General features: G+C 48.2%; 1 protein-coding gene across 6 annotated transcripts in view; it reads left to right on the top strand.

Moving 5' to 3' along the window:
- Positions 1-14,540, top strand: part of THAP4 (THAP domain containing 4) — a 227,011-nt gene that overhangs the window by 187,243 nt on the left and 25,228 nt on the right. The window contains exon 1 of one of the 6 annotated variants that reach the window (XM_063915832.1): positions 10,690-10,762. The exons of the other annotated variants lie outside the window; for them this stretch is intronic. Within the exon in view, the coding sequence (XP_063771902.1) occupies positions 10,738-10,762 (25 nt within the window). The 5' untranslated portion in view covers positions 10,690-10,737. Of the gene's footprint in view, positions 1-10,689; positions 10,763-14,540 lie in introns of those variants that run through there. 6 annotated transcript variants of the gene reach the window in all.

Genomic DNA, 14,540 nt, shown 5'->3' with positions numbered 1-14,540 from the left:
TTGAACCTGTACATACAAAAATTCAAGTTCAAGATGGAATCACTCAGAGCAGTGATAGCGAATCTGGAAGAAGGGGACTTTATGGTGTCCCTGGACATAAAAGATGCTTACCTGCATGTCCCAATTTGCCCTTCACATCAAGGGTACCTCAGGTTCGTGGTGCAAAACTGTCATTATCAGTTTCAGACGCTGCCGTTTGGATTGTCCACGGCACCTCGGGTCTTTACCAAGGTAATGGCCGAAATGATGATTCTTCTGCGAAGAAGAGGCGTATTAATTATCCCTTACTTGGACGATCTCCTGATAAGGGCAAGGTCCAGAGAACAGCTGGAGGACGGAGTAGCACTAACCCAAGTAGTGCTGCAACAACACGGGTGGATTCTGAATTTTCCAAAATCTCAGTTGACCCCGACAACACGTCTGCTGTTCCTGGGAATGATTCTGGACACGGTTCAGAAAAAGGTGTTTCTTCCGGAGGAGAAAGCCAAGGAGTTATCCGAACTTGTCAGGAACCTCCTAAAACCAGGAAAAGTGTCTGTGCATCAATGCACAAGAGTCCTGGGAAAGATGGTGGCTTCTTACGAAGCAATCCCATTCGGCAGATTCCACGCACAAACTTTTCAGTGGGATCTGCTGGACAAATGGTCCGGATCGCATCTGCAGATGCATCAGCGGATAACCTTATCGCCACGGACAAGGGTGTCTCTTCTGTGGTGGTTGCAGAGTGCTCATCTGTTAGAAGGCCGCAGATTCGGCATACAGGACTGGGTCCTGGTGACCACGGATGCCAGTCTGAGAGGCTGGGGAGCAGTCACACAGGGAAGAAACTTCCAGGGAGTATGGTCAAGCCTGGAGATGTCTCTTCACATAAATATACTGGAGCTAAGAGCGATTTACAATGCTCTAAGCCTGGCAAAACCCCTGCTTCAGGGTCAGCCGGTGTTGATCCAGTCGGACAACATCACGGCAGTCGCCCACGTAAACAGACAGGGCGGCACAAGAAGCAGGAGAGCAATGGCAGAAGCTGCAAGGATTCTTCGCTGGGCGGAAGATCATGTGATAGCACTGTCAGCAGTGTTCATTCCGGGAGTGGACAACTGGGAAGCAGACTTCCTCAGCAGACACGATCTACACCCGGGAGAGTGGGGACTTCATCCAGAAGTCTTCCACATGATTGTGAACCGTTGGGAAAAACCAAAGGTGGATATGATGGCGTCTCGCCTCAACAAAAAACTGGACAGGTATTGCGCCAGGTCGAGAGACCCTCAGGCAATAGCTGTGGACGCTCTGGTAACACCGTGGGTGTTCCAGTCAGTGTATGTGTTTCCTCCTCTGCCTCTCATACCCAAAGTACTGAGAATTATACGGCAAAGGGGAGTAAGAACGATACTCGTGGCTCCGGATTGGCCAAGAAGAACTTGGTACCCGGAACTTCAGGAGATGCTCACGGAAAATCCGTGGCCTCTACCTCTAAGACGGGACCTGATTCAGCAGGGACCGTGTCTATTCCAAGACTTACCGCGGCTGCGTTTGACGGCGTGGCGGTTGAACGCCGAATTCTAAGGGAAAAAGGCATTCCAGAAGAGGTCATTCCTACACTGGTTAAAGCCAGGAAGGAGGTGACTGCACAACATTATCACCGCATTTGGAGAAAATATGTTGCGTGGTGTGAGGCCAGGAAGGCCCCCACGGAGGAATTTCAATTGGGTCGATTCCTACATTTCCTGCAAACAGGATTGTCTATGGGCCTCAAGTTGGGGTCCATTAAGGTTCAAATTTCGGCCCTGTCGATTTTCTTCCAGAAAGAATTGGCTTCAGTTCCTGAAGTCCAGACTTTTGTAAAAGGAGTACTACATATACAGCCCCCGGTTGTGGCCCCAGTGGCTCCGTGGGACCTTAATGTAGTTTTGGATTTTCTCAAATCCCATTGGTTTGAGCCACTCAAATCGGCGGATTTGAAATATCTTACATGGAAAGTAACCATGCTACTGGCCCTGGCTTCAGCCAGGAGAGTGTCAGAATTGGCGGCTTTATCGTATAAAAGCCCATATCTGATTTTCCATTCGGACAGGGCAGAACTGCGGACGCGTCCTCATTTTCTGCCTAAGGTGGTGTCAGCGTTTCACCTGAACCAGCCTATTGTGGTGCCTGCGGCTACTAGCGATTTGGAGGATTCCAAGTTGCTGGACGTTGTCAGGGCATTGAAAATATATATTTCAAGGACGGCTGGAGTCAGAAAATCTGACTCGCTGTTTATACTCTATGCACCCAACAAGCTGGGTGCTCCTGCTTCTAAGCAGACGATTGCTCGTTGGATTTGTAGCACAATTCAACTTGCACATTCTGTGGCAGGCCTGCCACAGCCTAAATCTGTCAAGGCCCATTCCACAAGGAAGGTGGGCTCATCCTGGGCGGCTGCCCGAGGGGTCTCGGCATTACAACTCTGCCGAGCAGCTACGTGGTCGGGGGAGAACACGTTTGTAAAATTCTACAAATTTGATACCCTGGCTAAAGAGGACCTGGAGTTCTCTCATTCGGTGCTGCAGAGTCATCCGCACTCTCCCGCCCGTTTGGGAGCTTTGGTATAATCCCCATGGTCCTGACGGAGTCCCCAGCATCCACTAGGACGTTAGAGAAAATAAGATTTTACTTACCGATAAATCTATTTCTCGTAGTCCGTAGTGGATGCTGGGCGCCCATCCCAAGTGCGGATTGTCTGCAATACTTGTACATAGTTATTGTTACAAAAAAAACGGGTTGTTCTTATTGTGAGCCGTCTGTTCAGAGGCTCCTACGTTGTCATACTGTTAACTGGGTTCAGATCACAAGTTGTACGGTGTGATTGGTGTGGCTGGTATGAGTCTTACCCGGGATTCAAAATCCTTCCTTATTGTGTACGCTCGTCCGGGCACAGTATCCTAACTGAGGCTTGGAGGAGGGTCATAGGGGGAGGAGCCAGTGCACACCACCTGATCCTAAAGCTTTATTTTTGTGCCCTGTCTCCTGCGGAGCCGCTAATCCCCATGGTCCTGACGGAGTCCCCAGCATCCACTACGGACTACGAGAAATAGATTTATCGGTAAGTAAAATCTTATTTTTTAGAAGCTCTGTACCAGATTAGACCCAAAGCTGATAAATAAATATGGCGTACCCAACTCACTTAGATAATGGTTGGGATTCATATATAGAGGTTTCTTTTAAATGCCAAATCCACACAAGATCAACGTAGTAAAAGTAGATTTATTTCAACACATGATTAAAATACATTTGGGTGGGTCTCAGGCGTCCAGACAGCACAGTGACAGGATACCAGTGTGTGACATTACTTCATTACAGTCCCCGTCTCAGGATGGGCTCTGAGTATGCAGTATCATATGAGAGCAGCTTGTTTATTACTCTAAGCTGATCAGCGCAATTGGTGTTGGTTATTGCACCCAAATTTCGTATTTATAGGTTAGACATTGCACAGGGAACTTGGGAGTATCCGTGCCCTGGCTTTGTACCCCTGGCTGTGCTGGGATTGGCTGAACTGTGTCAGGTGGCTCACACTGGTCTGCGATTGGCTGGTCAGCAGTTGGCTGACCATAACTGTCATGGCAGCGCCCAGGACCCAGCACTAATGTGGAATGGTGCTTCGTCACACCAGGGGACAGTTGGCAGCATAGACAATGTGACCTGAGCACACTGGAGATGGCACAGGAGTCAGATGGTGTAGATAGCATGTTGTAAAGGCAGAAAATAGTGTGGTATGCGGTAACCCAGCGGCAGGAGATACCTGGTTAGTTTGTGACAAAAAGTGAAAGTACATGTCTTTAGTAGGTTGGGAATACCTAAGAAAATCCGGATTTATCAGAGTACTCCATTTATGTCAAAAATCGTGACAGAATTATGTTTAAAATTACTAATTTCAGGACCTCTGTCTATCACCCCCAGACTGATGATTTGGTGGAGAGGTTTAACAAAACTTAATAAATAAATAAATAAATAACATATTAAAGAAAGTGGTGGATAAAGATAAAAGAGATTGGGATTATTTGCTACCTTATTTATTGTTGCACATTAGAAAGATTCACCAACCATTAATTTGTAGTATGGTAGACACCTAAGGGATTGCTGGACATTGCAGAAGAGACATGGGAGAGTTAATTCAGTCCTTATAAAACTGTTATTGAGCATGTTTCTCAGATGCAGGAAAGAGTGCTGCAGTGGTGCCAATGAGAGAGCACTTGGAAAAGGCCCAATAGGCATAGTAGAAGGTGCACATCTTTGCCTCTTTGGACATCTTTGCTCCAGAACAGAGTGCTTCCTTTGGTTCCCACAGTAGAAGTTAACTTTTAGCTAAGTATTAAGGACCCTTTGAAATCCTAGAAAAAGTGAGTGAACTCAATTAAGAAAAGAAAGCCAGAAAAAGATCTACCATGTAAATCAGGGGTGGGGAACCTTTTTTTCTACTAAGGGCCATTTGGATATTTATAAAATCCTTCGGGGGCCATACAAAAATTATCAACTTAAAAATGAGCCTGTCCCCAGTAGATATGCCCCCAGTCAGTAGTTATGTCCCCAGTAGATATACCCCCAGTCAGTTGTTATGCCCCAGTAGATATGCCCCTAGTAAGTATGCCCCCTTTCACTTGTTATGCCCTATTAGATATGCCCCGTCACTTGTTATGCCCCATTAGATATGCCACCAGTCAGTTGTTATGCCCCATTAGATATGCCCTTTAGTAGCAACGCTTACACACACACACATTAAAAGAAAAAAAAACTACAATACTCACCAGCCCAGCTCCTGTTTCCGGACCATTGCCCTCCGCCTGGCCACTCCTCAGAACTATGGGAGAGAAGTCATGACATCTCTCCCATAATACCGCACAGCAGCACACGCACACTGCCAGAACCGGAAGCCGGAGCTCAGGAGTGGGCTCCTGCCTCTGGCTGCTACTGAGGGTAAGAAGCCAGGCGCCCACTAGTAACAAAATCTCAGCGGGCGCTCGGCTAGGTGAGCCTGGCCGGATCAAGTGGCTCTGCGGGCCTTATACGGCCCTCGGGCCTGAGGTTCCCCACCCCTGATGTAAATCTTATAAAACCTTGGAAGGATAGAATAGTATGCCAGTCCCTACAGTAAACCCATATCATTTGGTTTCCAAAATAATAATCGCAAAACCCCCTCAGCTGGTCAACACTAGGAGGCTAAATAATTTCTCATAAGAAATAGAGTTTTGTTTTCAGACATACTGGGTAAAACAGTCATTAAACATGACAGAATTACTGACCCAAGGGTTAAGGTTTACCTAGCCCTGCAGAATACCAGAAGCCCAACAGGAATCAGTGTATAAAGAAATGTAAAAAATATTGGTGTTGGATGTACTTGAAGAGTCGCATAGTGAGTGGTCATTCCAAAACCTGACGGGAGTTTGTGCTTCTGCAATGATTTACATAAATTGAATAATGTGTTGAAGTTCGATGCCTACCCATTGCTATGCCATTGCAAAACTTTACTTTTTCAGTACAGCACAGGTCAGGAAGACAACTGGCCAATGCAAACACTTTGCCTCGTGATTTTTGTTTTAAGGCTGCAATTGTTTCTCCTCACAGGTCGAAACAAAGGGGTGAATATGTGATGAAAGCACCGGTAAGGTTGTATACGGGAGTTAAGCCCCATACACAATAGACGAGATTTTGAAAGATCTTACTCAGAATGGCCGATCTCAGCGAGATCTTTCACAATCCCGTCCAGTGTGTACACTTAATGTCGTTAACGATGCATAATCCCGCGCATTGGAGCTGATTCAGACCTGATCGTAGATGTGCTAAATTTAGCACATCTACGATCAGTCACACTGACATGCAGGGAAAAGCGCAGCACAGGGCTAGTCCGCCCGCGCATGTCAGTCCCTGCCCCGTCACACAAGTACAAAAGCATCGCACATCGGCAATGCTTTTGTACTTGAAGAGTAGCTTCCCAACAGCACAGCTCCTGCGCACTGGTAGGGAGCTGCTCGTCGCTGTGAGGGTCGCCAATCGCTGCCGGACCGCCCCCTCCCGCCCAGCGACTGCCTCTGCATGTCAATCAGGCAGAGGCGATCGCAGGGCTAAGACATGCGCAGTTCAGACCTGATCGCTGCTGTGCGAAAACGCATAGCACCAATTAGGTCTGAATTAGGCCCATTGTTAACGACCCCCTCCCTCGTCTGAACATGTACAGACGAGGGTGATCCTTGTAATCTGCAGCATGGATGTCGTTCCTCCCCGCTCCCCCCCCCCCCCCCCCTTCCCCCTGCATTTGTTGCTTGTCCCGGCCGGATCAGCAAGTGTGTATGCACTTACCGATGCAGGCCCCCCTGCTGCGTCCCCGCCTGCTAATATCGGCGTCGGCAGCGATCGGCTAGTGTGTACTAGCCTTAATATTTGTCCCAGGTTTCTGACCTATATGATTTAAAACTCAGGGAAAATATCTGTGATTGCAAAAACAGACTGGATAGATGTTTTGGGCTTTAGTAAAAGCCAGTTAAGGGTTCTTCGGGTTGTGAAGAGAGAGGGCGGACTCCATCCATTAGGCACGTCAGGTCTTCAGATCTTCATATAGCCTTTATGCCGGATGCTGCAGAAAAGCATCTGGCCAGTGCCACAATCAGATTTCAAGTAGAACACAGTGCAGCACAGCCGCACTGTGTGAACTCATTCATTCAAATGTATGAGGCGTATTCATTTAGTGCCGTTTTCTTCGGCTCGCCGAAAAAAAACTGCACTAATTCGACGTCTGTGTATTTAGTTGTGCCCATTTTATTTGTGGACGAATTGGCTTGGGCGAAAATTGACCCAAAAACGGGTGAAAACACCTGCAAATTATGCAAAACACGTGGATCGGTGGCAAATTCGCCAATCCACGTGGTTATCACCCGTGCCGGTCTTTTCAACCAGTCAAAAAAACGGCACAGCCATTGAATAGGTCGAATGTAAATCATACTTACCTACATGGAGAGAAAATCTCCCGTATTCGCGGGTCTGTCGGGTGGAGAAGGGGTTAAAATGACGCAAATTGCGTCATTTTAGCCCCGCCCCCTTCCCGCGGACCCGCGAATAGCGGCATTTACCAATGCGGGGCTTAGCGATGTCACAGTCCAGCCCCCCCCCCCCCCCCCCCCCCAAATACTCCTGCAGCGTCTCCTCTCCGGGCTTCTCCCGGAGAGGAGAAATAGAATGTAGGCAAGTATGATGTAAATTCCACCTATAAACAGCCGAAAAGTGCAGTTTTTCGCCTGGACGAAAGAACCGGCACTAAATGAATACGCTCCCATATGTTCTCCTTGAAATCCAGTCGTCCTGTCATCCGTCTTGGGTTTGGTGGATCTGGCGCTGCTGCATATGTTTTATGTTACTTCCTGCTTGTGTGGCCCAATCCTTGCTGTGTGTTTGGAAGGACCCATCTACCCCATTAAGTATATACACTGCTCAAAAAAATAAAGGGAACACTAAAATAACACATCCTAGATCTGAATGAATTAAATATTCTTATTAAATACTTTGTTCTTTACATAGTTGAATGTGCTGACAACAAAATCACTCAAAAATTATCAATGGAAATCAGATTTATTAACCCACGGAGGTCTGGATTTGGAGTCACCCTCAAAATTAAAGTGGAAAAACACACTACAGGCTGATCCAACTTTGATGTAATGTCCTTCAAACAAGTCAAAATGAGGCTCAGTAGTGTGTGTGGCCTTCACGTGCCTGTATGACCTCCCTACAACCCACACAAGTGGCTCAGGTAGTGCAGCTCATCCAGGATGGCATATCAATGCGAGCTGTAGCAAGAAGGTTTGCTGTGTCTGTCAGCGAAGTGTCCAGAGCATCGAGGCGCTACCAGGAGACAGGCCAGTACATCAGGAGATGTGGAGGAGGCCGTAGGAGGGCAACAACCCAGCAGCAGGACCGCTACCTCCGCCTTTGTGCAAGGAGGAACAGGAGGAGCACTGCCAGAGCCCTGCAAAATGACCTCCATCAAGCTACAAATGTGCATGTGTCTACTCAAACGATCATAAACAGACTCCATGAGGGTGGTATGAGGGCCCGACGTCCACAGGTGGGGGCTGTGCTTACAGCCCAACACCATGCAAGACGTTTGGCATTTGCCAGAGAACACCAAGATTGGCAAATTCGCCACTGCCGCCCTGTGCTCTTCACAGATGAAAGCAGGTTCTCACTGAGCACATGTGACAGACGTGACAGAGTCTGGAGACGCCAAGGAGAACGTTCTGCTGCCTGCAACATCCTCCAGCATAACCGGTTTGGCAGTGGGTCAGTAATGGTGTGGGGTGGCATTTCTTTGGGGGGCCGCACAGCCCTCCATATGCTCGCCAGAGGTAGCCTGACTGCCATTAGGTACCGAGATGAGATCCTCAGACCCCTTGTGAGACCATATGCTGGTGCGGTTGGCCCTGGGTTCCTCCTAATGCAAGACAATGCTAGACCTCATGTGGCTGGAGTGTGTAAGCAGTTCCTGCAAGACGAAGGCATTGATGCTATGGACTGGCCCGCCCGTTCCCCAGACCTGAATCCAATTGAGCACATCTGGGACATCATGTCTCGCTCCATCCACCAATGCCACGTTGCACCACAGACTGTCCAGGAGTTGGCGGATGCTTTAGTCCAGGTCTGAGAGGAGATCCCTCAGGAGACCATCCGCTACCTCATCAGGAGCATGCCCAGGCATTGTAGGGAGGTCATACAGGCACGAGGAGGCCACAGACACTACTGAGCCTCATTTTGACTTGTTTTAAGGACATTACATCAAAGTTGGATGTAGTGTGTTTTTCCACTTTAATTTTGAGGGTGACTCCAAATCCTGACCTCCATGGGTTAATAATTTCCATTGATAATTTTTGTGTGATTTTGTTGTCAGCACATTCAACTATGTAAAGAACAAAGTATTTAATAAGAATATTTAATTCATTCAGATCTAGGATGTGTTATTTTAGTGTTCTCTTTATTTTTTTGAGCAGTGTATTTACACTAAGGGCAGTATCCAATTAGGTGCAAGGAAACATTGGGCACGAAAAAGAGGTGTGTTTTTTGTAATTTTTCCCAACGTCTCACCGATATTTTTTACGGGGCATCAAATTAGATCTTCCGTAAAAATAAAAAAGCAAAACATAAAAAATAAAAAAAAATCACATGTGAAAACACACAGGTTCAGGGAAATCTGTGTGTTTTCGTCGCCGCAGCTCTGAATAGCCGGCACATATCTGATAAACCGTGGCAACCCCTCCAGTCAGTGCCCCAGGCCCGCCGCAGCAGCAGTCGGGGATTGCAGGGAAGGCGGCCGGAAGCTGACATGGGAGCATTCAGGAGCTGATGCCCAGTACACCTATGCACCGATGCAGGTGACACAATGCCCGATAAACTGCAGCTTGTTGGGGCTAATAAAATAATCCCAATTAATATTACCTGCGGTAATGTACCGCGGGTAGTAGGATGTCCACCTAAAATGCAGGGAATAAATAAGACATATCAATGAAATCGCTTCTAATACTCCGTACAAATAAGGAGAAAGTACAAGGTTTTATTACTGTGTTAACCATCGTTGTTTTTTTAACACCTGTGTGTAAGAATTGATATAGTCCCTCATTCACTATTGTCTGAAAATTGCATTCACACAGCGCATGCACGTACTAGCAAAGTGCGATTGCATCCTGGGGTTGGGGCGGCGATGTACCGTTGCGGAGTAGTGCGTGGGGTGGTGGTGGGGCGGGGATGTACCGTTGCGGAGTAGTGCCTTGCTTTGAGCTGGGCGGCCCCCAGCATGCGATCGCAAGCAGTAGCAGATTCTGGGGCCAATTCAGTAAGGATAGCAAATTCTGCTAATAAGCAGAATTTGCTAACCATTAGCACTCATGCTGCGGGACGCCCAGCGCTGGACAAGGCTGCCCAGCATGCTGACCGGCGCCTCCCCCCCTGCTTCAAGCAGAAATTGCGAACAGCACGCAATTTCTGCTTGTTAGCAGAAATTAAGGATGACTCCTGCCGGTGCAGCTTAGCTGCGACCGCCGGAGTCCCAGCGCCATTTTTGCTGTCGCAACGGCTGCGTGTGACGTCACGCAGCCGCTTCGGCTGCACCCCCGACACGCCCCCGTTCGCACGTACCAGCCCACTGTTTGGGCTGACACGCCCCCGCAACGCTCCGTTTCCACCCAGAAAATGGAGTGTTGCCGCCCCGCGACCGCCTCTGCCTGATTGACAGGCAGAGGCGATCGTATTTTCTGCGGCCCCCCGCAGAAAATGCTGGCGCATACGCAGTAGGGCCTGCTGCGCATGCGCCCACGGCCCCTCAGCAAAAATTCCGTACGAATCGCTACTTGCTATTCATACTGAATTTGTCCCTCTGCTGTTTACCAGAATCTGCTACTGAACCTGAATAGTGTCCATAATGCCAACATATTTTACAATATTGAACAATAAGGAGAAAAATGTTATTGTTTGCTGATAACTATACCTGTAAATTGTCAGAGAATGGTAGAGGTCACCTTCCTATATTTCTATAGACAGATATACAAGTTACATTTGCTTAATGTCATTTCATTGTTGTAGTTTCCCTCATTACCTGGTCAGGGAAATCAGCTGACAATGTTTGTGATGCTAAGCTATACAGCTGTAATGTGACACTACAGTATATCTGCCAGTGTACACCACTCCCATGTGAGATCATTTCCTGCCTGTAACTACAAGCCAGGAAGAGAGATGGCCGGTGTGCTCACTACTACAGGTGAAGTACATAGACTTGTGCAGTCATGCAGCGCAGCTGCTCATAGTAATTACTGATGCACTGCAGAGGTCGTTGTGCAGAGCTAAAGATGGATTATATGGTTTACATTTAGGCTATTACATTTTATGGCAATTACAGACTTTGGGGGTAATTCAGAGTTGATCTCAGCAGCAAATTTGTTAGCAGTTGGGCAAAACCATGGGGGTCATTCAGACCTGGTAGCACGCAGGCGGTATATTGCACTGCTGCAACCAGGTAATCGCCGCCTAAAGGGGGAGGGGGTAATCGCTGTGCAGGGCTGCGATTGGCTGTGCAGTGAGCTACACAAACAAAAGTTTGTGCAGCTTCTGCACAGCCCAGGACTTACTTAGCCCCTGTGACGATCCGGGCCCGTGCTGACGTCGGGAATCCTCCTCCCGAACGGATGGGCACGTCTGCGTTTCTCTATCGTCCTAGTGGATGCTGGGGTTCCTGAAAGGACCATGGGGAATAGCGGCTCCGCAGGAGACGGCACAAAAGTAAAGCTTTCCGATCAGGTGGTGTGCACTGGCTCCTCCCCCTATGACCCTCCTCCAAGCCAGTTAGATTTTTGTGCCCGGCCGAGAAGGGTGCAATCTAGGTGGCTCTCCTAAAGAGCTGCTTAGAAAAGTTTAGCTTAGGTTTTTTATTTTACAGTGAGTCCTGCTGGCAACAGGATCACTGCAACGAGGGACTTAGGGGAGAAGAAGTGAACTCACCTGCGTGCAGGATGGATTGGCTTCTTGGCTACTGGACATCAGCTCCAGAGGGACGATCACAGGTACAGCCTGGATGGTCACCGGAGCCTTGCCGCCGGCCCCCTTACAGATGCTGAAGTAAGAAGAGGTCCAGAATCGGCGGCAGAAGACTCCTCAGTCTTCTAAAGGTAGCGCACAGCACTGCAGCTGTGCGCCATTTTCCTCTCAGCACACTTCACACGGCAGTCACTGAGGGTGCAGGGCGCTGGGAGGGGGGCGCCCTGGGAGGCAAATGAATACCTATTTTGGCTAAAAATACCTCACATATAGCCTCCGGAGGCTATATGGAGATATTTAACCCCTGCCAGAATCCGTTAAGAGCGGGAGACGAGGCCGCCGAAAAAGGGGCGGGGCCTATCTCCTCAGCACACAGCGCCATTTTCCCTCACAGAAAGGCTGGAGGGAAGGCTCCCAGGCTCTCCCCTGCACTGCACTACAGAAACAGGGTTAAAACAGAGAGGGGGGGCACTAATTTGGCGTTAGAAATATATAAAAAAGATGCTATAAGGGAAAACACTTATATAAGGTTGTCCCTATATAATTATAGCGTTTTTGGTGTGTGCTGGCAAACTCTCCCTCTGTCTCTCCAAAGGGCTAGTGGGTCCTGTCCTCTATCAGAGCATTCCCTGTGTGTGTGCTGTGTGTCGGTACGTGTGTGTCGACATGTAGGAGGACGATGTTGGTGAGGAGGCGGAGCAATTGCCTGTAATGGTGATGTCACTCTCTAGGGAGTCGACACCGGAATGGATGGCTTATTTAGGGAATTACGTGATAATGTCAACACGCTGCAAGGTCGGTTGACGACATGAGACGGCCGACAAACAATTGGTACCGGTCCAGACGTCTCAAAAACACCGTCAGGGGTTTTAAAACGCCCGTTTACTTTAGTCGGTCGACACAGACACAGACAGGGACACTGAATCCAGTGTCGACGGTGAATAAACAAACGTATTCCTTATTAGGGCCACACGTTAAAGGCAATGAAGGAGGTGTTACATATTTCTGATACTACAAGTACCACAAAAGAGGGTATTATGTGGGATGTGAAAAAACTACCATAGTTTTTCCTGAATCAGATAAATTAAATAAAGTGTGTGATGATGCGTGGGTTCCCCCCGATAGAAAATTATGGGCGGTATACCCTTTCCCGCCAGAAGTTAGGGCGCGTTGGGAAACACCCCTTAGGGTGGATAAGGCGCTCACACGCTTATCAAAACAAGTGGCGGTACCGTCTATAGATAGGGCCGTCCTCAAGGACCAGCTGACAGGAGGCTGGAAAATATCATAAAAAGTATATACACACATACTGGTGTTATACTGCGACCAGCGATCGCCTCAGCCTGGATGTGCAGAGCTGGGGTGGCTTGGTCGGATTCCCTGACTAAAAATATTGATACCCTTGACAGGGACAGTATTTTATTGACTATAGAGCATTTAAAGGATGCATTTCTATATATGCGAGATGCACAGAGGGATATTTGCACTCTGGCATCAAGAGTAAATGCGATGTCCATAACTGCCAGAAGATGTTATGGACACGACAGTGGTCAGGTGATGCAGATTCCAAACGGCACAAAGGTGTATTGCCGTATAAAGGAAGAGGAGTATTTGGGGTCGGTCCATCGGACCTGGTGGCCACGGCAACTGCTGGAAAATCCACCGTTTTTTACCCTAAGTCACATCTCTGCAGAAAAAGACACCGTCTTTTCAGCCTCAGTCCTTTCGTCCCTATAAGATCATATCTGCCCAGGGATAGAGGAAAGGGAAGAAGACTGCAGCAGGCAGCCCATTCCCAGGAACAGAAGCGTTCCACCGCTTCTGACAAGTTCTCAGCATGGCGCTGAGACCGTACAGGAACCCTGGATCCTACAAATAGTATCCCAGGGGTACAGATTGGAATGTCGAGACGTTTCCCCTTCGCAGGCTCCTGAAGTCTGCTTTACCAAGGTCTCCCTCCGACAAGGAGGCAGTATGGGAAACAATTCACAAGCTGTATTCCCAGCAGGTGATAATTAAATTACCCCTCCTACTACAAGAAAAGGGGTATTATTCCACACTATATTGTGGTACTGAAGCCAGAAGGCTAGGTGAGACTTATTCTAAAAAAATTTTTTGAACACTTACAAAGGTTCAAATCAAGATGGAGTCACTCAGAGCAGTGATAACGAACCAGGAAGAAGGGGACTATATAGTGTCCCGGGACATCAGGGATGCTTACCTCTATGTCCCAAATTTGCCCTTCTCACTAAGGGTACCTCAGGTTCGTGGTGCAGAACTGTCACTATCGGTTTCAGACGCTGCCGTTTGGATTGTCCACGGCACCCCGGGTCTTTACCAAGGTAATGGCCGAAATGATGATTCTTCTTCGAAGAAAAGGCGTCTTAATTATCCCTTACTTGGACGATCTCCTGATAAGGGCATAGTCCAGGGAACAGTTGGAGGTCGGAGTAGCACTATCTAGGATACTGCTACAACAGCACGGGTGGATTCTAAATATTCCAAAATCGCAGCTGATCCCGACGACATGTCTGCTGTGCCTAGGGATGATTCTGGACACAGTCCAGAAAAAGGTGTTTCTCCCGGAAGAGAAAGCCAGGGAGTTATCCGAACTAGTCAGGAACCTCCTAAAAACAGTGCATCATTGCACAAGGGTCCTGGTAAAAATGGTGGCTTCCTACGAAGCAATTCCATTCGGCAGATTTCACGCAAGAACTTTTCAGTGGGATCTGCTGGACAAATGGTCCGGATCGCATCTTCAGATGCATCAGCGGATAACCCTATATCCAAGGACAAGGGTGTCTCTCCTGTGGTGGTTATAGAGTGCTCATCTTCTAGAGGGCCGCAGATTCGGCATTCAGGATTGGATGCTGGTGACCACGGAGCCCAGCCCGAGAGGCTGGGGAGCAGTCACACAAGGAAAAAATTTCCAGGGAGTGTGATCAAGTCTGGAGACTTTTCTCCACATAAATATACTGGAGCTAAGGGTAAATTTATAATGCTCT

Source organism: Pseudophryne corroboree, chromosome 4 (genome assembly GCF_028390025.1).
Source record: "Pseudophryne corroboree isolate aPseCor3 chromosome 4, aPseCor3.hap2, whole genome shotgun sequence".
Taxonomy (NCBI): Eukaryota; Metazoa; Chordata; class Amphibia; order Anura; family Myobatrachidae; genus Pseudophryne; species Pseudophryne corroboree.
The sequence above is the reverse complement of the archived record's forward strand: the minus strand, read 5'-3'. Positions and strand labels throughout refer to the sequence as shown.